Genomic DNA, 26,380 nt, shown 5'->3' on the forward strand with positions numbered 1-26,380 from the left:
ATCTGTTCTGCACTTTTATTTTGAAGATTGAGTTAATGTTTGGTTAGTTACTGGCTCCAGTGGGGGAAAGTAGACGTCAAGTGAACTGTTGCTTAAACAGTTCCCATTGTTTGTAAATTTTTGTGGGAAGTAGTTGATGTGAGCAACAGTATGCATCTTGATGCTACTGCTGGCTGGGCTTGAATAGTAAACACTTAATCCTTGCTTTCTCTTCTCTCCAGATATTCAATAAACTGATTATTTTAATAAAGGGGAACAGCATTCCCTAATTCCTCCCCCAGTCTGAGGCTTTACTGAAGGTAAGCATTGCATAATAACATCAAGATGAATTCTCTCCCTGTAAAGCTGTATTCATAAGACTTTGAATGCAGCTGTCTTGTTTTATAATTTTGATTCTTTGAAAGTGTCAACAAAGTTTTGGATCAAGGACTGCCACTAGATTTAATTTATTTGGAGTTTAAAAAAATACTTCTTCAGAGTCTCCCTAGGGAGATACTAACGAAACTAAGTAGTCATGAAGTGAGAAGTTAAGTACTGTCATAGATTAGAAGCTGGCTAAGAGACAGAAAAAAAACAAAAGGTAAATGGTGTGGTACCACTAGAATTCATGCTAGGACAGGTGTTAAATATATGTATTAATCTTCTCAAACAAAAGATGAGTAGTGAGATAGTAAAACTTGCAGATGACACAAAATTATGGAAGTTAGTCAAAACTAAAGACAGTGAGGGACTTCAGAGGGATTTAACTAAGCTAGGTGAATGGGCAGCATAGTGGTGGATGAAATTTGTTGTTGACCAATGCAAGGAAATGCACATCAGAAGGAATAATTTGAACTACTTCTCTACGTTGCTGGGTTCTAAATTAACTAATCACACAAGAAAACTCTTAGGTATCTCTGTGGACAGCTCAGTGGAAAAACCTCTGCTCAATGCATTTTCTCAGTCAGAAAAAGGAAACAAAATGGTATGATGATAAAGAAGAGGATACAAATTGATGCTGAATGTATATATCTTTACATAAATCAATGATATACCCTCATTTGGAATACTGGGTTCAGTTCTGGTCATCCAGGAGGTTCAGAGATTTGTGAAGTAAATAATTAGAAGCACAGAGATATTGAAAAGATTTGGACTGTTCAGTGTAGAGTAGTGAGGAATAAGAATCTATATACTAGAAGTATACAAAATCAGTGGTTAGAGCCTCTATTGGGTGCACCTACTGTCCTTTTTCATAATACAAGGACAAAGGACCATTCAATGAAAACTAAGTGCAACAACTATTGAAAACTTACAAAAGGAAATACATTTTCATCCAGCATAAAATTAACTGATGGAACTCCTTACAACAACATACAATTGACACCAAAAGCTTATTAAAATTTGAAGTAATAATAATTTCCACTACGGGCTGCTTTTTTTTTCTTTCCTGTAATTATCCATTGTGGTTTTTCCCCATCTTTTTCTGAAATTTCTGGATATTGGTCTGATCCAGTGTGGCAATTTCTATGTTCATATCATTGAACAAGATTGTTACATGTATCACTAAAGTCACAACAACAACCCCCAAAAAAGCATTAAAGTTACAGAATGAGGTGTAATTTCAAGAGGAAGCAGAGCAGTAAAGAAATACTACCAAATCCATTAGAAAATTTAAATATATTGTATGGTCTTCATATTTCCAGGCAACTCTTACCTTCTCATTTGGATCCAATTGACTAAACATGGATGTATTAAAAGACCCTCTTCCCCATGTTTTCCTGAATTGTAAAATCAATTTTTAAGTAGGAGGGACAATTTATCACTGATACATAATACTGGTGCCATTGAAAAGAAAAAAACAAAGGATCTGAGGAAGGGAAAACACAGGGAAGAGTAGAGGGAAAGAGGAGAGGCAAGTAGGAAAGGGTAGAAAGGAACTAAATGCCAATTTAGGAAGGTAACAATTATATCCTTAATGAAAATTGCAGTTTTAAATAGCCTGTGGCAAAGTAGCTCTATTTTAAGGACACATAGTAACCAGTCTTGCTCTCAATGAATTCAGTGTCAAAACTCTGTCATGGGATAAGAGGGAAGGTCCTCTCACGCATCGATAACTGGTTAAAAGATAGGAAACAAAGGGTAGGAATAAATGGTCAGTTCTCCAAATGGAAGGAGGTAAATAGTGGTGTCCCGCAGAGGTCTGTATTGGGACCAGTACTGTTCAACATATTCATAAATGATCTGGAAAAAGGGGTAAACAGTGAGGTGGCAACATTTGCAGATGATACAAAACTACTCAAGATAGTTAAGTCCAAAGCAGACTGCAAAGAGCTACAAAGGGATCTCATAAAACTGGGTGATTGGGTAACAAAATGGCAGATGACATTCAATGTTGATAAATGCAAAATAGTGCACACTGGAAAACATAATCCCAATTATACATATAAAATGATGGGGTCTAAATTAGCTGTTACCACTCAAAGATGAGATCTTGGAGTCATTATGGATAGTTCTCTGAAAATATCCACTTGATGTACAGTGGCAGTCAAAAAAGCGAACAGAATGTTGTGAATCATTAAGAAAGGGATCAGAAAATATCATATTGCCTCTATATAAATCCCTGGTACACCCACATCTTGAATACTATGTGCAGATGTGGTTGCCCCATCTCAAAAAAAGAGATATATTGGAATTGCAAAAGGTTCAGAAAAGGGCAACAAAAATGATTAGGGGTATGTAACAGCTTCTGCATGAGGAGAGATTAATAAGATTGGGACTTTCCAGCTTGGAAAACAGATGGCTAAGGGGAGATATGATAGAAGTCTATAAAATCATGACAGTCGTGGAGAAAGTAAATAAGGAAGTATTATTTACTCTCTCATAACACAAGAACTAGGGGTCACCAAATGAAATTAATAGGCAGCAGGTTTAAAACAAACACAAGAAAGTATTTTTTCACGGACACACTGTCAACCTCTGGAACTCCTTGCCAGAGGATGTTGTGAAGGCCAAGACTGTACGAGGGTTCAAAAAAGAACTAGATAAATTCATGGAGGATAAGTTCATCAATGGCTATTAGCCAAGAGGGGCGGGGATGGTGTCCTTAGCCTCTCTTTGCCAGAAGCTGGGAATGGGTGACAGGGAATGGATCACTTGGTGATTACCTGTTCTGTTCATTCCCTCTGGGGCACCTGGCACTGGTCACTGTGTCGGAAGACAGGATACTGTGCTAGATTGATCTTTGACCTGACCAGTGTTGCCATTCTTATGTTCTTATTAACTCCTATTAATTTCAGTAGTGTCAGGAGCAAGTCCATACTCCTTTCTTCCACCCTATTCTCAATATTTTCTAGTAGTTACTGGTAATATCCTTGGAATGATATCATACAGTATTATAGCTGCATCTTCCAAGAAAAATAAAAGTAATTCTTTACTGTGACTAATGCATTTTTTTATTTTCTGTGATGGTTATTTAGGGTGGTATCCACTGTACTGAAATTAGTGACCATATATATGATCCCTTTTTAATTTAGCTGATTCTGCATTGCCTAGCACTGATTAAAAATCCGCTTTAAACTATTCCAGTTGCCTAGCTACAATAAACCAGCTCAGTGCAAGAGATCTCAGAGGGGGAAAATTGCAAGGGTGAATCCTGTATATTCAAGTGATTTATTTTATCCCCTGTATCAGCATTCATAATTTAACTGGATTTAAGTCTGTGTCATGGAAAAAATTAGAGAAGTGTGTACTTCAACAGGCTTGGAGGTTTTATTTGGAATGGGAGGCATAGGCTCACTGATCTGAAGGCAGCATTTTAAAAGTCCATCTTTTCCTCTTCTTTACGTAATTGTTTTATGCATATGTATTTCCTAAAATAAGTAAAATATAGAGGTGAATGAAGACATATAGTACTATAGTTAATTTTAAGGTTTAAAAGTGTGGGTCTACTCTGAAAAAATGAATAAAAACAGAATCGTACACATTCAGGACCAAACTCTGACATTTAGCCACTGTCCCAAAGATGAGTAGGATTTTTTTAGACTCCAAACCAGAAGATGGAAGAAGGCTTTCCTATATATAGTACAGCATTAATGGAACAGTGTATCCCAGGGAGAAAAACATTTTTGGGGTTAAATCCTGGCCCCACTGAAGTCAGTGGGAGTTTTGCCATTGACTACAGTGAGGCCATGATTTCACCCTAGGTGAGTATGATCATGTGAAGAGAGTTGGTGGGTCCAACTTGGAGGAATATATGAAAATGAGGGTGGAACTACTTAATAATTTTTCATTTCTCTGCCAGCTGTTTGACACCTCAATAATTTTATCTAAGGACGTGTGTGGTGTTAAATGCATAAAGTTAGATATATTTCTGGACTGAGGAGATGAGGTCAAGGGAGTGAGAGAGAGTGAGAGACATGGACATAATATCAAAGTTCTTGATTTACAGTTTCCTAGGGAAAAAACACAGACCCAGCCCGAGTTTAGTCACTGTATATAAACTTTATATTTGAAATACCCACATTCAGGTGTGGATGAGTACTTACACAGTATCAGTGACAAGAGATACATGAATTAATTCAGGTGTTTGTAATTCTCTCCAGAACAATTGTTTAAAATTCTAACAATTAAATATAAATAACTATGCAAATACATAGGATTATTCAGTTTTAACATTTATGAAAATATTTCTAGCTCTACGAAGACAGACAAATCCAACTGTGGCTTCAAAATGTTTTTTTTCCTTTGTTTTATTAAAACCATAAGTTATAAAAAAAATTCTTTTTCATATAATGAAAATATAAACTTGTCAAAAGATGTTGGAAATGCAACAATCATAATAGAAATTTTTTCTTAAAGGTACAGTAAATAATAAAATGCAATAACCAGCTACATATTTGTTCTTTTTACCAGAGAGAGAGAGAGTGAAATAGAGAGTATACTTTCTTTTCTGTCCAAAACAAATCTTGTTTATTGCACTGACATTTTTTCAATTTTGTTGTGGGTTTTCAAGTTTTGCTATGGAATGAAAATATAAATGGTACCTACTATATAGGACTAAACCTGTGTGTAATAATCTTTTTTTTTAAGTTCTACTTCAGTTTTCAAATTCCCCAATCATTAATTTTATATCAGTGCTTTCTAGTTGAAGACTGTTCAGTAAATTAATAAAGTACCATGTAGAGAGAGTAAAGTAATGGTTCTGAGACTTGGATTATTGCTTCTGTTCTAATGAAAGATTTTTGTAGCTAGCTAAACATTTTAAAAATATCAAGCTTTTTAACTGTAAAAAAAACTGCCACTTCTAGGTTTTGGTTTGGAAATACATTTTTTATGGGGTAAAATTTTTCATTGCTTGCAGATTTGAGTACCAGAAAGTAGGTTAGCCATTTATTTTATTTTGAATCCTATGCTTGCCTTTCATATTGTGTATCTGGCCTTGGGACAGGCCTTGGAGATTGGCACTAGTCCTGTACATGGTCAGTTTGTAGACAATTACTACAATAGTTCCATATATAGTCTACACCTGTGTGTGTTCTTGAGTAAAACTTTCCTTCTCCAGCTGCCTAACCCTGACCAGAGTCCTTTATTTCCCTCTAGCTAAGTGTACAAAGAACATAATAAATATGACTGATTGTGTACCTGCCAAATTCCTTCCTCTCAGTCACCTGCTATATATCTCATAGATTACCTCAGCACATCAAAGCCAACTTCATACTGCAGTGTTTCCTTTTGATAAATGGTTCTGTTAGATGCTTAATTTGTGATACACAGAAGATGATAAAAACCTGGCAATCTTTAGTTTACACTTACAGTGGTACCTCATCAACACAAGCATTTGTTTCAGACTTTCAGCCAATCACTGCAATGTGGGACCAAAAGAACATGCTAAAATAAGGGTCTGAGGACACATCGTTCCTCCAGATGTTACAAACTTATCTATTCAGTCACAAGCACCTGAAAGCAGAAGACATGATTAAGCTTGTGATAGAGAAAATTCCTTATGTATTTGGCAAGGTGTTTGACAATGGCTTACAAACCACTTCCCCATTTGACTGCTGATGAGGGGTACCTTTTCAAGGGATGTTACCAGATAGTTTCTTGTGTATTCATACTATGAGCAGAACTTTTTAGCATTTTGGCATATTGACACGAGAAACACATTTTCCCGTTATGTAGAAACACATAGGAACTGGCAGGGGTGGCTCTAGCTTTTTTGCCACCCCAAGCATGGCAGTCAGGCTGCCTTCGGGGGAGCACCTGCGGGAGATCCACTGGTCCCACGGCTTTGACTTACCCGCCTCCGAATTGCCGCCAAATCCATGGGACCAGCAGACCTCCCGCAGGCATGCCACCAAAGGCAGCCTGACTGCTGCCCTCACAGCAACCAGCAGGGCGCCCCCGACAGCTTGCCACCCCAGGCACGTGCTTGGAGTGCTGGTGCCTGGAGCTGCCACTAGGAACTGGATTGTATCAGTCTCAAGTGGCCAGCCTGAATTTGTGGGCTGTAAAAGAACAATATTTTCCAGGGTATATCCATGTAATAATCTGGAATGCTAACACTGGCTTTATCAAGACATGCGAAGTTCACATATATGTAGCGGAGACATACACATCATCCTTTCTGATAGCTGTTGGGCATTAGCTAGTCCTCCTTAGAGAGATGGAATATCCTAAAAGATGGAATATCTTTTGTAATTGATTACTATTGGCTTCTTCAAAAAGCTAGAATGGCTGCAGTGGAAGCAGCCAATGAGGGCACAGTAGGCTCTCATAAAAGGAGCTGCAGGGCCCAAGTGAGCAAAGTCTGCTTGAAGGGACTTGGGGAGCAAGAGGTGCTCCTGGCTGGTGCTCTAGGCTGGCTGAAAACGACTAAGGCAGGTAGTTGCTGGCAGGGTCTGGGGAAGTGAAGGAATAGCTTCTGGCTGGCTGCTAGGACTCGCTTAAGATAGGCACAGGGAAGGGACTGTGAAACTGTTATCCCCAAGAAGGGGGCTGATCTAGACTGATGCCAGCTCTCCAGCTGGGTCAGAGGACTAAAGGGCAGATGAAGAGACCCCTTCACATGTAAGCTGGCCAACTAGGGTACTGAGATAGGCCCTGTTGGTCAGACTGGGAACCAGAGCCAGGGGAAGGCTACAACAGTGGTTCTCAAAGCTGGTCCGACGTTTGTTTACCTGCTGCCTCCACAGGTTTGGCTGATCGAGGCTCCCACTGGCTGCAGTTCACCACTCCAGGGCAATGGGGGCTGTGGGAAACGGCGCAGGCTGAGAGATGTGCTGGCCGCCCTTCCTGCAGCCCCCATTGGCCTGGACCGGCAAACTGTGGCCAGTGGGAGCCGCAATCAGCCGAACCTGCAGACGCGGTACGTAAACAAACTGGCCTGGCGCGCCAGGGGCTTTCCCTGAGCAAGTAGCGGACTGGCTTTGAGAACCACTGGGCTATAGGACATAGGCCCCATTGGACAGTGTAGGTGGCTTGGTCAGAGGACTGAGTCACTGAATACCTGCCAAGAGATCCATTGGCTGGAAGAGGGTGCTTGCCACAGGTAGATGCCACCCCGCTGAAAAGAACTGAGAGATTGCAGGCACCATTGGCCAGAGAAAGGGGACACTCATGAGAGGCAGGTGCCGACTCTGTTACAGGCACCAAAAATGAGTCCCTGTTGTGTTTGCTTTGAGAGTTGAAACTCTCCTATAAAACTTGTAAGATTTATAAACACAACAGTTAGGTTTCCATAGCCCTGTAAATCCTGTTCAGATTATCCTATTCCTCAGAGTTCCAGTAGGCCATATTGTTTTGTTTTCTTAGTATTCTGCTGGATTTTGCTTCTTCAATATATTGCTTTCTTAATTTCATCCTACAATGTAGTGGCAGTGTTTCACACTGTTGCTTGAGAATATACTGGAAATTACCTTGAATCCTTGATTGATAAATAATTTCCAGGTGGATGTCACCTACAGTGAGCTAAGGGGATTGGAGTGGGGTTGAGTTGATTTTTATGTGTGTAGTGAGAAGTTATGGCAACTGCAAAAAGCGTTGAGTTAGGGTGCTTGTTAGAGGGTTATGGGAGAGTCACAAACTGGCAGAAGGGCTTATTAAGTTGGCAGGGTTTGACAGCTGGAACAGCAGTTGGCTCGTGGCTCTTATGTGGGGAAGTTGTGGGAGTCTCATTTGTCAGAGGGTGTTCAAAAGTGCTTCTAGGATATTTAAAAGAGCATTTAGTAATGTGGAGAGGGCTTGTTTGGGAATTTTGGAGTACTCTCATGTGAGGGATAGTATCATTATATCTGGGAACATTGCAGAAGGGTTAGACAGTTATCAAGGGGGATAGAGTAGGCTACCTGTTTGTGTGAGGGAGGGCTTTTGTGGATGAGTAAACTCATCTATTACTTCTGGGGTAATTCTGCACCACTGCATGTGTGCAGAATTCATGTTCCCCACAGATTTCTTTGCTTCCCCGCAGAAAAATGACTTTCTGCCAGGGAAGCTGCAAGACCAGTAACGCACCACTCCATCATTTCAGGCACCGAGAGCAGTTGGCGGAGAGGTAAATCACCACAGGGCTGGGGACACCCCAGCCGGTGGCTCCTTACCTGAGCTGGGATAAGCTGCTTGTCCCATCTGTGCAGGAGGTAAGAGAGGGCAGGAATTCCTCTCCCATGCAAGGAGTGGCTGGGACTGTGTCAGACCCACCCTCAGAAACCTCCCCCAGCTTCAGAAAGCTCAGTGTCCTCCCCTGCTTCCTGCCCACATTGCTCCTCAGCTGTGGGGGGAGGGGTCATTGTCCGGGGAGCTGCTCCCCCATCCACCCAACCCCCATGCATCCGGACCTCCCAGACACCCCTGCCAAGCCTCACTTGGTACATCCAGAACCCTCTAGCCTTCCATACCTGAACCCCACCCCACTGAACCTCAACCTCTACATCTGGAACCCCCCTGCACCCATACCACCCCTGCTGAGCTCCCTCAACTCAAACCCTCACCCTGATGCACCATGCCCTGCACCACTCTGAGCCCCCACATCCAGACCTTCATGACACTGACACCCAACTAGCTGCACCCAGACCCCCACCAAGACCACTCCCCCAACTCCCAGAGCCCCCCCTCTAAACCCCAATCACCCTCACCTGGAAGTCTCTGCAGAGTTGTCCCTGCACCTGGAACTCCACCAATGAGCCTCTCTGCATCCAGATCCCCTCACCTAGACCCCCCCACTGAGCTGCCTGCACCCAGATTGTCCCACACAGAGCCCTCTCACCCCACACCTGGCTCTCCCACCACTAAGCCTCTCTACACTTGGATCCTGCCTGTAAAAGCAGCAAAGAATCCTGTGGCACCTTATAGACTAACAGACGTTTTGCAGCATGAGCTTTCGTGGGTGAATACCCACTTCTTCAGATGCAAGTGGATCCTGCCTGGTTGAGCCTGCCTGCCCCCACACCTGGTACACCTGGCACAGAAGGGTAGGACCCCCGGGTGTTTCTGGGGCAGGTCCAGGCCTTGTACTGTGTTAGGGTCAGGTGCAGCCTCACCGTTGAGTCCATGTGCTGTGGGTGGGGAAGTTGCAAGGTGATCTCCCACCTTTGTGCAACCAGTGGCCTGTGCTCCCCACTGCCATGCTGGAGCCTCTGCATTTATTTATTGGCAAATGAAATTTGCAGAATTGTGCAGAATTTTAAAATATTGTGTGCAGCATTTTTAATTTTTTGGTGCAGAATGCCCTCAGGAGTAATCTATATATTGAGAATTAATACACTCACTCACACTATGCTATATATTAATAAGATATAGTTTAGGTGTGCAGGTAGAAGCAACTAGTAACACTTTTTGACACTTAATTTCATATTTTGATTTCAAAATAAACTGAATTGCTTATAAAATGCTTAAAAAGAAGTCTCAATGGAATGTGAAGGTACTTATTGAAAATGATATAGTTAGTGTGTTAGGTTTGAATGTTATTCCCAGAGTATGTTGGTGGCCTCTTCAAACATTGTGATAAGTACAAGGGGTTGTAGTTTTGTAGACTCATAGACTATGGTCAGAAGGGACCATCATGATCATCTACTCTGACCTCCTGTACGTTGCAGACCACAGAACCTCACCTACCCACTCCTGCAATAGATCCATAATCTCGGGCTGAGTTACTGAAGTCCTCAAATTATTTAAAGACTTCAGGTTACAGACAATCTGCCATTTACCCTAGTTTAAATCTGCAAGTGACCTGTGCCCCATGCTCCACTGTCTTATTTAAGGAGCTGCAAATATAGATAAAGATTCAGCCATGATAAGTCCACGTTTGTTAGCAAACATTCTTTTAACAGTCATGCCAGAAAACCAGAAGTCATGACTTGTTTTGTATTGAAATATTTCATGGACTCTCAACCAGGCAAAGGAAGATAGTAAGATCAAAAACATGTTTTGATAGCAGGAGTGTAAGATCCTAACCTCTGTCAAATCTCAGCTCATTAGAGGTACCATCACAATAGAAGATATCAGCTTCATGTGTTGTTTAGTTTAATCACTATAGGGAAAATAGAAATTGAAATGATTACTTGGCAAGTTAATGAATTTTTAAATTGAAAACGGATTGTATTTTTTTCTTGTAATACATACTATTATTTTTAATGATTTATTAAAATCCATTTCCTCATATCTATTTTCTGTTAAGATACCATTTATGCAGGTTTTTAATTTCTGGGCCTTGAAATAGGCAAAACTTTGTTAACTCTTAAGGTCCTTAGGGTCAGGAGTAGTGAGGGTTGAATATGAGCCTGGCTTCCTATTAGTAAGTACACACCAAGTATAAATGCTGTCCTCAGAAGATTCTGGTGAGATCCTTCTTATGGTTGCCTCTGGCACTTCAGTAGTTTTTCTTTGTGCTTTAGTGTCTTGAAGAAATTTACTCATGTCCTATACTGTGCTTAGATGCCTAACGTCTTTGTGCATTATTGGTTTTCTCTGCACCTTAGTGTCTTTATTAATTAGCACCTTGGTGCAATTGCTACAATACTCTGGCACCAACTTTGATCTCAGTGCACCATCACTGAATTAACAGTGCTTAAGAGTCAGAGGTATTTTTAGTCAGTCTTGAGGCTGAAGAGCCAGAGGCGCTTGTCCTCTCTGTTCCAACATTTCTTTCAATACACTAGTACCCTTTCCCTTTTATCTTGAAAGAGCTATCTTACTCTCTATATTATTAATGCTAAATAAAACTAAAACAATGAAAACTGAAAATCTTCCCTGTTCATACTGTTAATTTTGCCCTTGTTGTTGCTGCTTGTTGCAGCTTTAACCTCACTTTACTCTTGAGATATCCATCAAAAGTCTTGCCCTCCAGAAATGAAAATTTTACACAGATGGCGCCTTTTGAGAAGGGAATACTACTTAACTTCTATGAAGTTCCCCTATGATAGGATTTATATTCCCCTATGTACCCCCCTTCAGAGACTAGAGAGTACTTTTAAGGCCTTGTTTTCCCTTGCACCTTACTTTTGACATTTCCTTAAGGCACACTTTCTGTCTTATGTTGATCGGGCTTTTCTTTCTCAGAGTTTTGCCTCCCACTTAGACAAAGCAACTGGCTGAAATGTTTAATCAGCTGCATTTCTACTCAGCAGGGGATGACATGTAATGGCCACCAGGGCATCTGGCTCATGCGCTATCCCACGGCTATTGACCTCAAGATTCAAAACATCTCAAGATCTACAAGAGCTGTACCAGTCTTACACTAAGGAGTTAAAACCCATTAGTGAAAATCCTGGGCCCATTGAAATCAGTGACACTCCATGTATTTTGAGAAATAGAGAAAATTACTTGACAATTCTATCTGACTTCTGCACGGGATGGATTTATGGCTTTGAGAAGATGTCACTTAAGAAATGGGTGGTTTCTACTGCTTATCTGGGAAATAAATACAGTGTGTTGAATAACAAGAAACGCTTCAGTTTTCTAAGCTATGTATCCTATCGCAGCCATGGGTTACAACTATAATAACTTATCCTGCAACAAGTAATCCAGGTTTTATGCCATTATCTTGTTCTGTAGTATTCAATAAAACTAGAGTAGTTACTGTAGCACCACATATTATGCTATGTATACTGTTTCTGTAGATTTTGCTCTGCAGCATCTCTCTCTCTCTTTCTTTTGTATTAGTGTGTGCTTGCACCAACAGTTTGGGAGAATCTACATACTTCTTAGTTTTCTCTTACCCAAACGAAAACCATGAGCAAACATAAATCACAAGCCCAGTGAACCAATAGGTTACACAAACATTCTAGCAGAAGTAGAGAGGTTATAAAATACCATCAACTATATAGTTCTTATGTAACTCAATTTTTTTTGGAAAAAAATCTCCTCCTTTCAGTAGAAACAATATAATTTATTAGAAATCATTCCGTTTGGAATTCTGTCGCATGAACCAGCATTCATGCTAATGCCATTAGATAGATATACTGGTGGATTTTGATATAACAATTAGCTCAGCAGCTGGAGTGGATGAAATTGTGTTTAAATAGATTTGCTCTTTCCTTTCCTGAAAGATCTAAGTAGTACAGGTGATCCCCAACTAGGAAAGATGATATTCTGTGGGCTATTATGACCTCTCTTTAAGTGCAGACAGTGCAGTGTTCCAGCTATCCCAGTATCTGCCCGAAATAGAAAGATGGATGCAAAACAGTTCTGGCTCAACCAAGGCAAAGCAGAGATGAAGCTGGCTGGTAGGACACAAATTGAGGATCTGACAGATACCATGACCCTTTACCCTAGTGAGGCCACCTTTCCCTGATTGTCAAGGTTGTGTGCCACTGTGTGGTCCTTCTGAACTCATCTTGGACTCCCAGATAGCAACAGTAGCCAACATGACATTCATCCATCCACAACTAGGAAGGAATTTGAGGAGCAATTACAGTGATCTACAAATTTATCTCCTCCTACCTCTGTCTATCTTGATACATATATGGCTACTATCAGACGTCTTTGAACATTGAAGCTATTGGAATGCATCTGGAGATGACCATGAAGACTGACCAAAAATTAATGCTTATACAGCATGCACTGGTCCTCTGCAAATCATGGCAAAGCAATAAGAATTTATCTTAAAGTTCTTTTAGTCTCTTCACTACTTGCCTGAATTGTCCAGTTCAGAATACTTATCTTTGTCTACAGATCCTTAAATGAACTGGGGTCTTGGTAACTCTATGACCATCTCTGACTCCATGCTCCCAGAACCACAGATAGATTCAAGCTGGACGCTTGGACTGACAGATCCCAGGCATACCCTACAGAGAGCAGAAATTCTACTAGAGCTGAACAAGAATCTTAACATCATCTTAGTATGTTGAAATGTCCCATCTATATGCAGACTCTTTTCTATAGGACAAGTGTGGTCCTTGACTTCACCTGGAATTCAGTTATTTTATTAAGAGGCTGTGAAGGAAGAAGGGGGTGAGGGGGATGGAGAGGTTTTTGAAAGAGCATATGGATGCTATAGTGACTGGCACTTTAGAAATGCTTGTAAAATATATATATATATTGATAGCTTTCTTTAAAATATTGTATTATGTGTGTGTGTGTGTGTGTATATATATATATATATATATATATATATATATATATATATATATATATATATATATATATATATATATAATACAATATTTTAAAGAAAGCTATCGGAAAGTCCACTATAATGTATTGCTGAACTGAAAATGTTTCTGATAAGATTTATGATTTTTATGTTTTGCCTTGATCTTCATTATTTTTACAGTTAAAAGTGTATAAATTTCCACTGGCTACTTGACAACCAGCAAAGATAAACCCTGCCAAGAAACTGATAGAGTAAACTAAGTGGATACAAAGAAATGTGAATGTGGCTCTCATACTAGCACAAAAATTAATTTACACAAATTAAACAGTTTGCTGGAAGCTTGCTATGAGGCTGAATATTTACTATATAGCTGCTTTATAATTGTGGGTAAAAGGATGGATATTCTATTAACTCTATAATGCAATGAATTTAATAGTAGTTTATCTTAGCTTCTCAATGAAGAGTTTTAATAATTTGCATATGCAAACTACTAATTTCATACAAAGAGGATTGGTTGACTAGCAGTGTCATGTGAACTGAAATATTTTGGCTGTATTTTAGGAAACTTGTGCAGCAGTAACAAGATATTTCCAAAAGATATTATGGTCCTTTCTGTAAGGAATTAAAAAAACAAAAAATCTCTCATGCTTTTTTCTCCCATTTTTTGCTTTTTTATATTTTGCTAATTCTTGATGTTAAGAGCATTTTTTAAATACAAAACATTTCTAGTATTGTTGCACTGCAGACACTTCCTGCTGAGTGTGTATTATTAAAGAATTGCGGAAAGACTCAAATTAAGGACAGCCCTAAGTAGCAAAATATTCTTTAAAAGTTGTGCGCAAGTACTGCAGTTAAGTCAGAAAGGTCTAGCTGAGTAAGATGAGCAGGATTTGGCCAATATAATTATGGTTTGTTTTAATGAATATCAAGAACCTGAGGAAAGAGAGAAATGAGCAAATAGTGACAACTAGGAAATTGGAGAACTGTGGGTACAAGTCAGAGCTTAAAGTTCAGTTGAAAATAAAGTACAAACAATAGAATATTGTCTTTCCTTCACTCTGATCTTAGCAAAGACAGATTCATTAGAAAGTATGGATGCATATGGCAGTGGTTTCATATACTTGTATTCCAAGCCATGGTTTTTTTCCTCTACCATTTTCTTCACAGTAGCACTCATTGCTTCTGACCTCACACTCGAGTCTGGTAGAAGGCCTTCCCTACCACCCAGAGCAAAAACTTAGAGCATATGCTAAACCCAGATTCTAAAGCTGGAAATTCTTATGCCTGCATTCCTAGAGAAGAGTATCACAAGTCCACTCCTACTTTCAGGCATTAAACACTGGAACATCTAGTTTAGAGGCTTTTATTTCCCTGATGGCCATTCTTCTTGATCACCGTGAAATTAATTTTATCTAAATTGCACATACACCTATATTCATTCAATTTAACTCTTGTTAAAAGACAGCATAGATGTTGATATTAATTCAATAAGCTGCACTCAGCGAAGCCTAAATTTGCCCTATTTCAACTAAGTTAGGACTTCTGGGAATTGGAGGAAAAAGGTGACAAGTTGCTGACTTTTCACCTAAAACAAAAGACCTCTGCACATAGAATCTCAGTCATCTGTGAGAAACATTATGTACATCACCAAAATATATTAAAGTGTTGTTCTTTAATTTCACTAAAGATCAGTACAAATTGGACACAAACCTCTCAACAGATGCTTTTGTTCAATTTTTCAAAAATATGACTTTACCACAAATTGCTGCAGCCTAGTATAGAAACCTTGATGCTCACTAACTGAGGATGAGTTTATTCAAACCATTAAGAATATGAAAATCAGGAAAGTCCCTGGGCCAGATGGCTTCCCTTCTGAATTCTATAGATACTTTCTTGAGCTCCTGTCTAACGAGATGCTTAACATGTTTGAGTCACTCCTAGAGGGCATACTTCCCCCTATACTGAGGGAAGTCATAATATCAGTTACTCCTTAACCCCAAGGAAATGCCAAACTATGTTCCAATTATAGGCAAATTTCACTTAGTAATAGTGATGTCAAAATATTGGCAAAAGTTCTGGCTATGAGAGCGGAGAAAGTTTTGGGTTCTATCAGATAATCTTTGACAACTTATTGATGTCATAGCAGTGAAATAGGATGACCACAAGCCGTATGAGCATCAGATAAAGAAAAGGCTTTTGAGAGATCGGTCTGGAGGTATATATGTTATACTTTACAAAAATTTGAATTTGGACCCATATGGTTCCTGAATTCAACTGTTATATTCTTACCCAACCTCTTGTATTACAACCAGCAATGTGACCTTGTATACCTAGTGATACAAATAGGTGGCATCCTCTCCCTAAGCTTTTGGGGAGGGTTAATACAATAATGAATTTTCAGTGTAGGGTTCTGTGTAGTCTAAGCAATCTACTTGTAGAGTCTTCCATCTTATTTTAGAAAAGTTTAATAACATTATTAGAGCCTTTTTGTAGGATCATGGTCAAGGCTCATGACCATCACTTAAAAATCTCCAGCTCCCTGTAGGGAACAGGGACTTCCCAGACCTACAAAATCATTATGCTTTTATCATGTCACAAATGTCAAATTCAGCAAAGAATCCTGTGGCACCTTATAGACTAACAGCACGTTTTGGAGCACTTCGTCAGATTCACCCACGAAAGCTCATGCTCCAAAACGTCTGTTAGTCTGTAAGGTGCCACAGGATTCTTTGCTGCTTTTACAGATCCAGACTAACACGGCTACCCCTCTGATACTTGACACAAATGTCTAATTGGTTCCAGCATGCTAACACCATTATGCCCACATGTGCAGAAACTGAATGGGGTTAATGTATCCATTTCCCCCGTGGGTCTGCTTGGTTCCTATTGTGTTCGATGGAGAAAAATAAGGAGTCTTCCATGGTGGTTGCATGAAGGATGTGGGATTTCTTAGCAAAGAAGAACCAATTTCATTCTTGCTAGCTTGCAAAAGCCCTTTTTTGGGATAACCCAGTCTTGCAAATTGGGTGAGGGGGAGGTAGAGCCTGTAATTTGGAAGAACTGGCTGAGCCAGGGTATCATATAAATTCCCAATTAGTCAAGCATGAGGTTTAGTCTGTTTTGTAACACTAAAGCAATGATATGACCTGCCATTCTCAACAGAGTCACAGTACTGTATCAGTTGCTAAAGTACCAGTTTGGTCCAGAGGCCCCAGACCTACTGGGAACTTTGGACATACTTCATAAACTCCTCCGCTATGTGTACTTTGCTAATGAAGACTAACCCCATTGGTCAGGAGTTTTGTGAAAACACGGGAAAGGGAGTTATCATAGGCCTTAAAAGAATCCCACTGGCAGAGCATATTTTGTAATGCTTCTGTGGCTATGCCTAATATAGCAAAAGATTCTATTCAAAATCTGTTGGATGCCACAGAGCTAGTGCAAGCTGTGAGGCCTTCTCCACTGATATTTGGTGGCACTCTAAGAAAAAAGAACCCTTTTGCAGATGCTGTGGAACTATCCAACAGTCAAGCCACTGTGGAAAGAGGTGGACACAAGAATGAAAATAGTGCTTATCTCCAGCAACCAAACCTCAGCTGAAAATTGTATCTTAGGTTCTGTATCTTCTACACTGGGTTTAACTCTACCACAAAGACTTTGAAGCTTGAGGGCTACAATGATTACCAAGCACATGATTGTAGAAAAATGGAGGAGTAGGTTTATGCCCAGACTAGAGCAGTGGTATTCAGACTTGTCTGAGTGAGCAGCAAAAGAAAGAATAGCCTGTTGATGTACAGAACAATTGTATGAATTCAAAGAAATTTTGGGCCCCTTTTTTTGAGATGTGGATAAGGAATTCTGAGATAGTTCAAATAGTCTTCCATTCCACCTCATCTCTTGGCATTTTCCTTCTCCTTTTTGCCTATCTGTGTATGGGTTTTTTTTTGTTTTTGTTTTTGTTTTTTTTTTAATTGGGTGACTGAGCAACAAAATGGTGGATGAAATCCAATGTTGATAAATGCAAAGTAATGCACATTGGAAAACATAATCCCAACTATGCATATAAAATGATGAGTTCTAAATTAGCTGTTACCACTCAATAAAGAGATCTTGGAGTCATTGTGGATAGTTCTCTGAAAACATCTGCTCAATGTGCAGTCAAACCAAAACCAAAAAAAACCCCAAAACCCCCAGGAACACTGAGGAAAGGGATAGATAATAAAATAGTAAATGCCACTATATAAATCCATGGTACACCCACACCTTGAATACTGTGAACAGATGTGGTCTATCCATCTCAAAAAAGATATATTGGAGTTGGAAAAGATTCAAAATAGGGCAGCAAATACAACAGCTCAAATGGGGAAAACTTGGTTGAGGACTGGGGCACCTCCCGCATGGCTAGCAGCAGGGGAGGGAGCAACTGGTCCCACTGGCGTAGTTCCTCCGGGGGGAACTTTCGCAACATCTCCTTGAGGGTCCGGTTGAACCGTTCCACCAGCCCGTCCGTCTGTGGGTGGTAGATGGAGGTGCATAGTTGTTTTAGTCCCAGGAGCTTGCAGACCTGCTGTAACAACCTGGAGGTGAAATTGGTGCCTTGATCGGTTAGAATTTCTCGGGGCAGGCCCACCCGCGCAAATATCTTCACCAGTTCCCCGGCGATGGTCCGGGCGGTGGTGCTCCGCAATGGGATGGTGTAAGAGTCCGGTGTGGGGGCTCGGCCCTCTCAGGTGCGGCCAGGAGCCAGGACGCATCACTACACGGCCTAAATCAGCAGTTCAGTCTCCGAAGGTCCAAGGGCTCAGACCCTCAGGCAGGGGCTGAGCAAGATAAACAGTCAATGAAGCCCAAACCCTCAGTCAGGGCGGGGCAACAAACAGTGGTTTGAGGGGCTCAGACCCTCAGGCAGGGGCTGAGCAAAATAAACAGTAATTTAAGCCCAAGCCCTCAGTCACAAACACGTGTTGTGCACTCTTCAGCTCTCTCCTGACAGTTCAGATATAAAAGGTCTATTGACCCTATAAGGGGGTCAGTATGCAATAGTTTGCTACTTTAACTAGAGTTACCCAAACAGTTCAATTTAAACACAACACTGAATTAGTTTTGAATAAAGAAAGCAAGTTTATTTAATTACAAAGAGATAGGCTTTAAGTGAGGACAGGTATAAGATATTAAAGTCAGAAATGGTTACAAGAGAAATAAAGGTAAAATGCTTTCTAGTAACTAAAACTAGACTTGGTTCAAGACAAAATACTTACCACATGTTCCCAGCAATATTACTAACCAAATTTTCATGTCAGGATTCCTTCCAAAGTCAAAAGTCTGGTTCTTTTGTCACCTTAGAGAGAGAGAGAGAAATACCTGGGGCATTCTTGTCCAGTCACTCGTTGAAATGAATTTTCCTAAGGATTACCCCTAGATAAAGTTCTTTCCCTCCGCGAGGATGGAGGCTCATGGTGAAAGAGGTTCCATGTTGTTGTTTGTTAAAATGCAGATCAATCTGTTCCTGCCCCCGTTCCTTGCCAAAGAATGGTCACTTGACAGGTGATTGCCAATCAATTTTGACACCTGGCTAGAGGCATCAGCTTGTCTTCGAGGAACTGGTTTATGCCATCCCCAAACTTGTCCGGTAAACACATTTCAGTTATATTTCAATTTATGTTCACAACTTTACATATAATGTTGCTACATGCATTTCACCAGGATATTATAGACCAGCAGGTTATTAGTTTTTTCAAATGATACCTCAGAAGGTATGTTTTGTACACAGATTATTACAGTTGTGTGGAGGGTGTAAATACAGGGCTGCGTTCAGTCCCAGAGACATAATCAAATCTTGTGTTTAAACAAGTGTTTTGGTTAAACGGATTTGGCTAAGTGGGATTATGCTTGTATTTCCATTTGGAATGCTGATGAATTTGCACACAGCTGGCAGGATAGTTTCTTTTCCCCTCCAGCATTGCATTAGGTAAATGAGCATTCTTTGCAAAAAATCGGATAATGTGAGTTGCTTTGTAAATATTATGCATTTCAGTATAGATTACAGCTGTTTGGCTAAAAGAATAGGATGATGACTTAACCCTATTTAACATTTTGCATTTTTTTCCTGTTTTGAGTACTATTAGACATATTCTGACATCTACCTTGCTAGTATATTTCACAAGCTTTGAAGCAGAAGGTATCTAACTTTATTTACTATTGAGGAAAAGGCCAGAGCAGTAGCTAATCAAATTTAGTACTAAGTAAAACTGGGTGACGCACATCTTGTAGTGTAGGGAAATAAGTTTAAAATTTATGATGGTTGGCACCTTATAACATAGAATTACTGCACCTTTCTATGTTGTCAGACAGCCAAAATTTAATCAAGCAGAGAATTGTTGGAAACCTTACTTATAGAAATAACAGCTGTTTGGGGGGGAAAATGAGGCATAAGCTGCCATTTCGTTTAAAACCTGATCCATCCAGTAGTTTACAGCTGTTCAAAAATTGTGACTCTCTTCTCTTTAAACAAAATTAAACTCTGCGTTTGTACACACACGCTTTGGTTTGTGTATGATATCCTTATGTATTGATTGGGTAGCCCTTGCTGAATGTAAATAAATTTGGTTTAAAACATTGGTTCATTTGATCTAGTTTGCATTGGCAGTGCTAACTATGGGTAAAAAATAAAAGGAACTGATTCTTAGTTGGTGTAAATTGACTTCAGTGGAGCTGACATTTTACCCCAGATGATGATCTGGCCCAAAGAATTTAATGTTTTTTATTTTTCATTAGGCAATAAAAATGTTATTGTTAACACCTCCTTCAACCAGATCTGTCCAATTCTGTAAAATCTGGTCTCCTCTACAGCTGGCGAGTGGTGGCTGCTGGCTGGGAGCCCATCTCTAAAGGCAGCAACACTGCAGCAGCAGCAGTGCAGAAGTGAGGTGGCATGGTTTGGGGGGAAGGTGTCACTTCTGGGGGGGCAGGGCTGGCCTTACAGGTGGGCAGATGGGTGACCGCCCAGGGCCCCCTGTGATCAACACCCCTCCCACCACACACACACACAGCCAGCCCAAGGCCCCTTTAACTCCCAAGCGGTCAGGCTCCAGCTGCCAGTCATGGAGGGAAGGACAGGACTTCCTCTTCCTCTGCACAGGCTGTTCCTGAGGCCAGGTCACACCCATTCCTAGGAACCTTCCCCGGCTGCAGGAAGCTTGATCACTGCTGGCTGGGAGTCTAACTCCGAAAGCAGTGCTGCTGCCAGCAGCGTAGAAGTGAGTGTGGCATGGCATGGTATTGCTACCATTAGTTCTGCGCTGCTACTGGCAGCTGCCTTCAGAGCTGGTGCCCAGCCAGCATCTGATCTCCAGCTGCCCAGCTTTAAAGACAGCAGCACAGAAGGGAGGGAGGGGTGTGATACTGTTTATAAGAAAGGTGGCCATTTTTATCACTGTTACTTTGTACAAGATTTATAGTAATTGTGTATGTCATGTAAGGTATCAATAGAAAAGTTGTAATTTGCTAAGTATGATTATCTTATTTCTAGACATGTATCATATTTGCATCTGAAGTTATAAATATTGGCTATGTACTTGTATTTTAAATGTGTTGTATTCCTGGGTGACACCCACCAGATGTAGCCCTGATGTAAATCTATGTATTGTCGGTCCATTAGGGACACTCAGCTCTCACAATGGGCCATTGAAGAAACTTATCTCACTCAGTAGGTCTGCCTGCAGATGCCTCAGACAGCAAGGAGCCAATGGCCACCCCCTGTGATTCAGCAAAACATGGAGGGGCATGTGATATGCTCATGTGACCCTGGACCCCATCTCGAGCCAGTCATTTTCCATTGACAAAGGCTATTGGCTCTGTTTGGGACAGTAAATTTCCATGCATGTGGAAAAGGATATTAAAAAACCCGAGACACCTCCTGTACCAATCACACCTACTCTAAGGCACCCTCCTATATATTTGGAGGGTGATGAAGTGGATAGAGCACTGGACTGGGAATCAGGAGACCTGGTTTAAATTCTCAGTTTAGCCAGTGACTTTGGACAAGTTATTTAATCCATCTGTAAAATGGGAGTTATACCTCACAGGCTGTTGTGGTTATAAGTCCATTAATGCTTTTGAGCCATTTGAATACTACAGTGATAACGGTCATATAATTACACACATTATAAGTGTGTGTATGTATATGTAATATGTGTATGTAATAAATAAAAATAAATAAAGCATAATATATTTTCCAGGTTAAGCAGAATCTCTTTGATTTTTAAGAATACATTTTGCAGTGCTAGGTAACAAGAAAATACAAATCAATAGCAAGCATGTCAAGAGAAGATGCAGCATATTCTCCCAGTAACTGAATGTCCCCTTTGGATTGGGTCCCTCACTCCCTACAATTAAATTGAATAGTCAGTCAACATCTTTCCACAGATAAATTTGCAAACTTCTGGTAAATGAGTTGGTGAAACAGAACTTGAAAAAATTGGCAACACTGTCAGATATAATACATATTTTTTCTTTTATACTGTGTCATATTTCTAATGTCCTCTAGCACAATATATATGTATATATGCAAAATCTCCTAAAATTAACGTTTCCTTTTTTGTGAAAGTAATTATCTGTCTTCTTCCCAATGTTCAGTAGCTGTTTCATTGCTAATATTTCCTTATTGACTACAGGAGAAATACCCTTATTGTTGCAAAATTTTCTACAGTGTAATTTAGTTCATCCACTCATTTTGTGTTGTTACAGAGGATCTTGATGATTTAAGAATGGAAGGAGTAACCAGTGTGATGACTTCTGGGAGTAAATTTAATCAAACTCGAAGTGCACATCCTGCTGAACCTCAGGCAAAGGTCACGTTGAACATCTGCGCAAGGTGTGCCAGGTAAAACAATAGCCAGTCATAATAACACGTAGATTCTTTTCCCCAGCTTTTTTAGATAACTACTATGCTTGCTTAAGGGTCAAGGAGAGACCACCCCTTTGCTAAAGGAAAATTACTTTGCTCGTAGCTATCCTTTGGTCTATTTTGGCAACTGAGTTTTATGTAATGTGTTCATATTAACAATGAATCAGAGTATAGATAGTCTTGAGCCTTACTTCACAGCTTGAAATTTTAAGCCTTTCTGAATTTCATTAGTTATCTGAGTTTGTGGCTTTTCAAGGGATGAATCAGGGAATTTAGCAGTTCAAAATCAATTTAAAAGCACCTCTATAAATCAAGCTATAGTTGCACAGGTGCAGTTCATGAGTTCATAAAGTTGCATCTTAACACTTCATGATCTCATCCTGTTTCACCTCTTAGAAATAATTTAATCAGTTTGAACCCTTTTTAATTTTGATAGCTGGAAGTAATTTTTGTATTTCCAGTATGAGGGCATACAAACAGCTTGGTATTCCTGAAGCCAAGTCAACTAAGAATGCAACACTAGTTGAAATGCCTTAAATTTTAGATTTCAGAGTAGCAGCCGTGTTAGTCTGCATCCGAAGAAGTGAGCTGTAGCTCACGAAAGCTCATGCTGAAATAAATTTTAGTCTCTAAGGTGCCACAAGTACTCCTGTTAAATTTTAAACTTAATCTCTCTCTGTAGACACAAGATCATTTGGAAGAAGGATTTAAGCCTGTTTAAATGGCAAAACTAGTCTTTTTACCCTTAGGTAAATGGCATAGATTAACAAGACCAATACAGAGGTTTGCTAATTTTCTCTCCTTGCCTTTGCCACTGGCTGTTCTGTGTTGTTTTAAAGGGGATTAGCTACTTGTATATAGAAATAACCTGTGGTGAAATCACATTGGTAGTTTTGGCATGCGCCATCCTAGTTTTGCTGGTTTTCCGTTTTAAGATTATCGCTTTTTAAAATGCCACCTGTTTAGGGATTGTTTGCAGTGTTGTTGTAACCATGTTGGTCACAGGATACTAGAGAGACAAGGTGAGTGAGGCAATATCTTTTATTGGTGAAATAGACAAGCTTTCTAGTTTACACAGAGCTCTTCTTCAGGTTTAGGGATGTTGATTTGAAAACACTTGCTGGTACTCCTAATATACCCACAGGCATGCTAAATGCCCATGCTGTAGCACATTGTCAGCACTGTTCCTGGGATGTGATACCTCTGAGAATTACATGTCATCATTGTCAACACAGCTGTGTCAACACTGAGCTGTAAAGCCTGTAATTCTCAAAACATTTGCTTTTGGTGGTGAGGTGTTGTATCTTCAGAAATGATTAAAATATAGTACTGTACTCTAGAGAGGAAATGACTAAAATAGGAAGATGGTCATCAGTACCCTAAATCATAGGGAATAAAATGCTAATATTGTGCAATATGCTTCCAAACAACCAAATTTATAGTAACTTACATTTTCTCAACTCAGTGCTCATCTTTATGTTAAAAGTTGGTAACAAGTAAATTAGGAAGGTTTGGGTTTTCTATATGTAGACTTGCACAAAGATTTAATACGAATACTTTGTATGGATCTCTTTTTAAGGAGTGAAGTTAAACCTACCTTTGGAAGTGTTTGAATTGATACATTTGGTGTCAATAATTGCACTGAAATTAATTGTTGTAATTTCATATTACTTTTCACATCTCTTTATTATTTTAATAATTTAAAGAATTTAAGAATTATTTAAAAATGAATAGTTCCATGTCCTGCTTACCATAGTGGCCATGGCATTCTTATGAGACAAGAAGTCATTCTAGGAGCCATACAGCTGTTTGGCCACCAAATCCTACTCATCCCTATTCAGTGGGTTGAATCTTTGAGCCAAATCTTGGCATACTCTAAGGCCCCTCTGCACCACTCTAATGGTGCACATGGACCTTTAGAACTGCCTTAGATGGGCAGTTGACGATTTCCCTGGTGAGGTTTTCCCCCTGAGGCTAATTCAATGCTGACTCAAAAACTGTGGGAAGGGACATGAAGGAGGGTTATAAATGCAGCTTTGCTGGGCCCCAGGTGTGCCAAATAGTGCTCATATGCACCTATGGGTTGATCTGTACACTTCCTTCTCCCAGCCCCATTTGATGATGGCAGAGAGGACCTGACTGAAAATGTATGTCTCTACCATACCCATCACTTGAGTATCTGAACACCTGCCTCCTTTCCTTTGGCTCTTGCTGCTGTTCATCAGCCTCTTTAAGCTTCCAAGGAACCATAGACTTTTCTGCCCCAATGCTATTGGCGGAAAGCTCTAAAGTTAAAGATGGGAATTGCCATTCCCCTCAGTGTTGAGGGGACTTTATCATTCTCTTCAAGAAGGTACGAGGTCCAGGGATACTACTGGAGCTTCAGCTGCTCATAACACAGTAGTTGAGAAGAAAGCCACTTTTCTCCTCTGTACTTGGTGAAGCAGTTGCCTCCATGTCTTTTGTTTGCTCCACAAAGGACTGCTCCAGTGGGTTCTACATCCAGCAGCCCAGCTACTGGGTGGAGTGAGCTACAGGAAGCATACTATGCCAGTACTCTAAAGACTGATTTAGTTTCCTATTGGTTTGCAAGTCCAATTCAGTATGTTGATACATGTCTTTAAAACTTTGTCTTGGGTCCTAGCAGAACACCTCTCTCCAGAAGTTGGTCCAGTAAAAGATATTACCTCACCCACTTTGTCTGTTTTCCAGCAAGGCAGTTGAAGTCTTTCAATGAGTTGTTGCAAACATTCTGTGGTGTTTAGTGGAATTTAACTCCCTTGTCAGTATGTCAAAGCCTACATTTATTTGCCCTCGGGGCATGCTGTGGTGCCTATTTGTGTCTGAGTTTTTGCTTAAGGTTTGGGAAGGGTATTTTTATTTTCTTATTTTATCTTTTTTATTTAATTAATGTTTGTAGTATTATACTGTGAAACTTTGGGGTTCACCTAGCCCAGTAAGGGCTTGTGTCACCACCTGTCCTATAACCTTGGGTGCTTCTGTGCTGTTCAGCTTTAACTCAGAGCTCTAACATCACTAGCCTGCTTGAGAGCACAATGCCTGGTTGCTCTTCCAGGGTGATACCAACAGCCCTTCCAGTCCCAAGTCTCCCCAAAACCATCTCCCCTACTGTGCTCAGCCCCTCTCACTGTAGCACTCACAAAACCGTATCAAGTTCACTGCTCCTTCAAAGAGACAGTACACAGCACCAGCCTGTTAGTTTGGCTGAGGATTTTAATCTTCAATTTGAAACACTGCACTGAGAGGGGTGTGTAATAAAACAAGGTTAAGTTTATTAACACAGAACAGATATTTGTGATACCAAATGGAAGGAATGGAACTAGAAATGGTTACAAACAAAAGTAAAAATATGCTTCTAAGACTAAAACCTAACATAACAAACTAGAGTCTTCTGTTCAAGGTAGATTTTTTTTCACTCCAGTGGCTCTTCCAGTATGACAGTGCTTAACCAGGATCCAACTCAGAGCACTTAGTTTCTTTGTCTCTTCAGATGAAGGATGCCCAAATGGCTTTTCCTCCCTGCTTACATCCTCAAGGTTTTATCTTTGTTTCAAAGTCAGGAAGCCCTGTTGGGGGCTCAGCTTGTTGTGTCCACCAGGGAGCTAATGCCATGCTAATTTTTGCAATCTCCTCCCCCTGGTCAAAATAGTTAGGAGGCCATCTCCCCCACTTGCTAGTTTGATGGTTTTGTTTAACTTTTCTGTACTTTCACTGCCTCTCCTTGTTAAATTTACATTGGGGATACATTCAGGCAGACAGGTCCACATTCCTTAGTCTAGGGTGGGGTGACGTAAGCCCTACATGCCAAACACATTTTTAAGAACATATTTCTAGCACATACTTATATTTTTTCCTTTATCACCTGTACGTGCACCCTGCAATATTATTAA

At 40.2% G+C, this 26,380-nt stretch overlaps 1 protein-coding gene and 1 long non-coding RNA gene across 8 annotated transcripts in view; one reads left to right on the forward strand and one right to left on the reverse strand.

Moving 5' to 3' along the window:
* Positions 1-26,380, forward strand: part of C2H8orf34 (chromosome 2 C8orf34 homolog) — a 292,844-nt gene that overhangs the window by 145,325 nt on the left and 121,139 nt on the right. For 6 of the 7 annotated variants that reach the window (XM_039522706.1, XM_039522711.1, XM_039522707.1 and 3 more), the window contains exon 8: positions 22,310-22,445. In XM_039522706.1, the coding sequence (XP_039378640.1) occupies positions 22,310-22,445 (136 nt within the window). The remainder of the gene's footprint in view (positions 1-22,309; positions 22,446-26,380) is intronic. The other variant, XM_039522710.1, reaches the window with a different exon arrangement.
* Positions 1-26,380, reverse strand: part of LOC120397155 — an 84,707-nt gene that overhangs the window by 22,351 nt on the left and 35,976 nt on the right. The window lies entirely within an intron of this gene.

This window comes from Mauremys reevesii, linkage group 2 (genome assembly GCF_016161935.1).
Source record: "Mauremys reevesii isolate NIE-2019 linkage group 2, ASM1616193v1, whole genome shotgun sequence".
Classification (NCBI taxonomy): domain Eukaryota; kingdom Metazoa; phylum Chordata; order Testudines; family Geoemydidae; genus Mauremys; species Mauremys reevesii.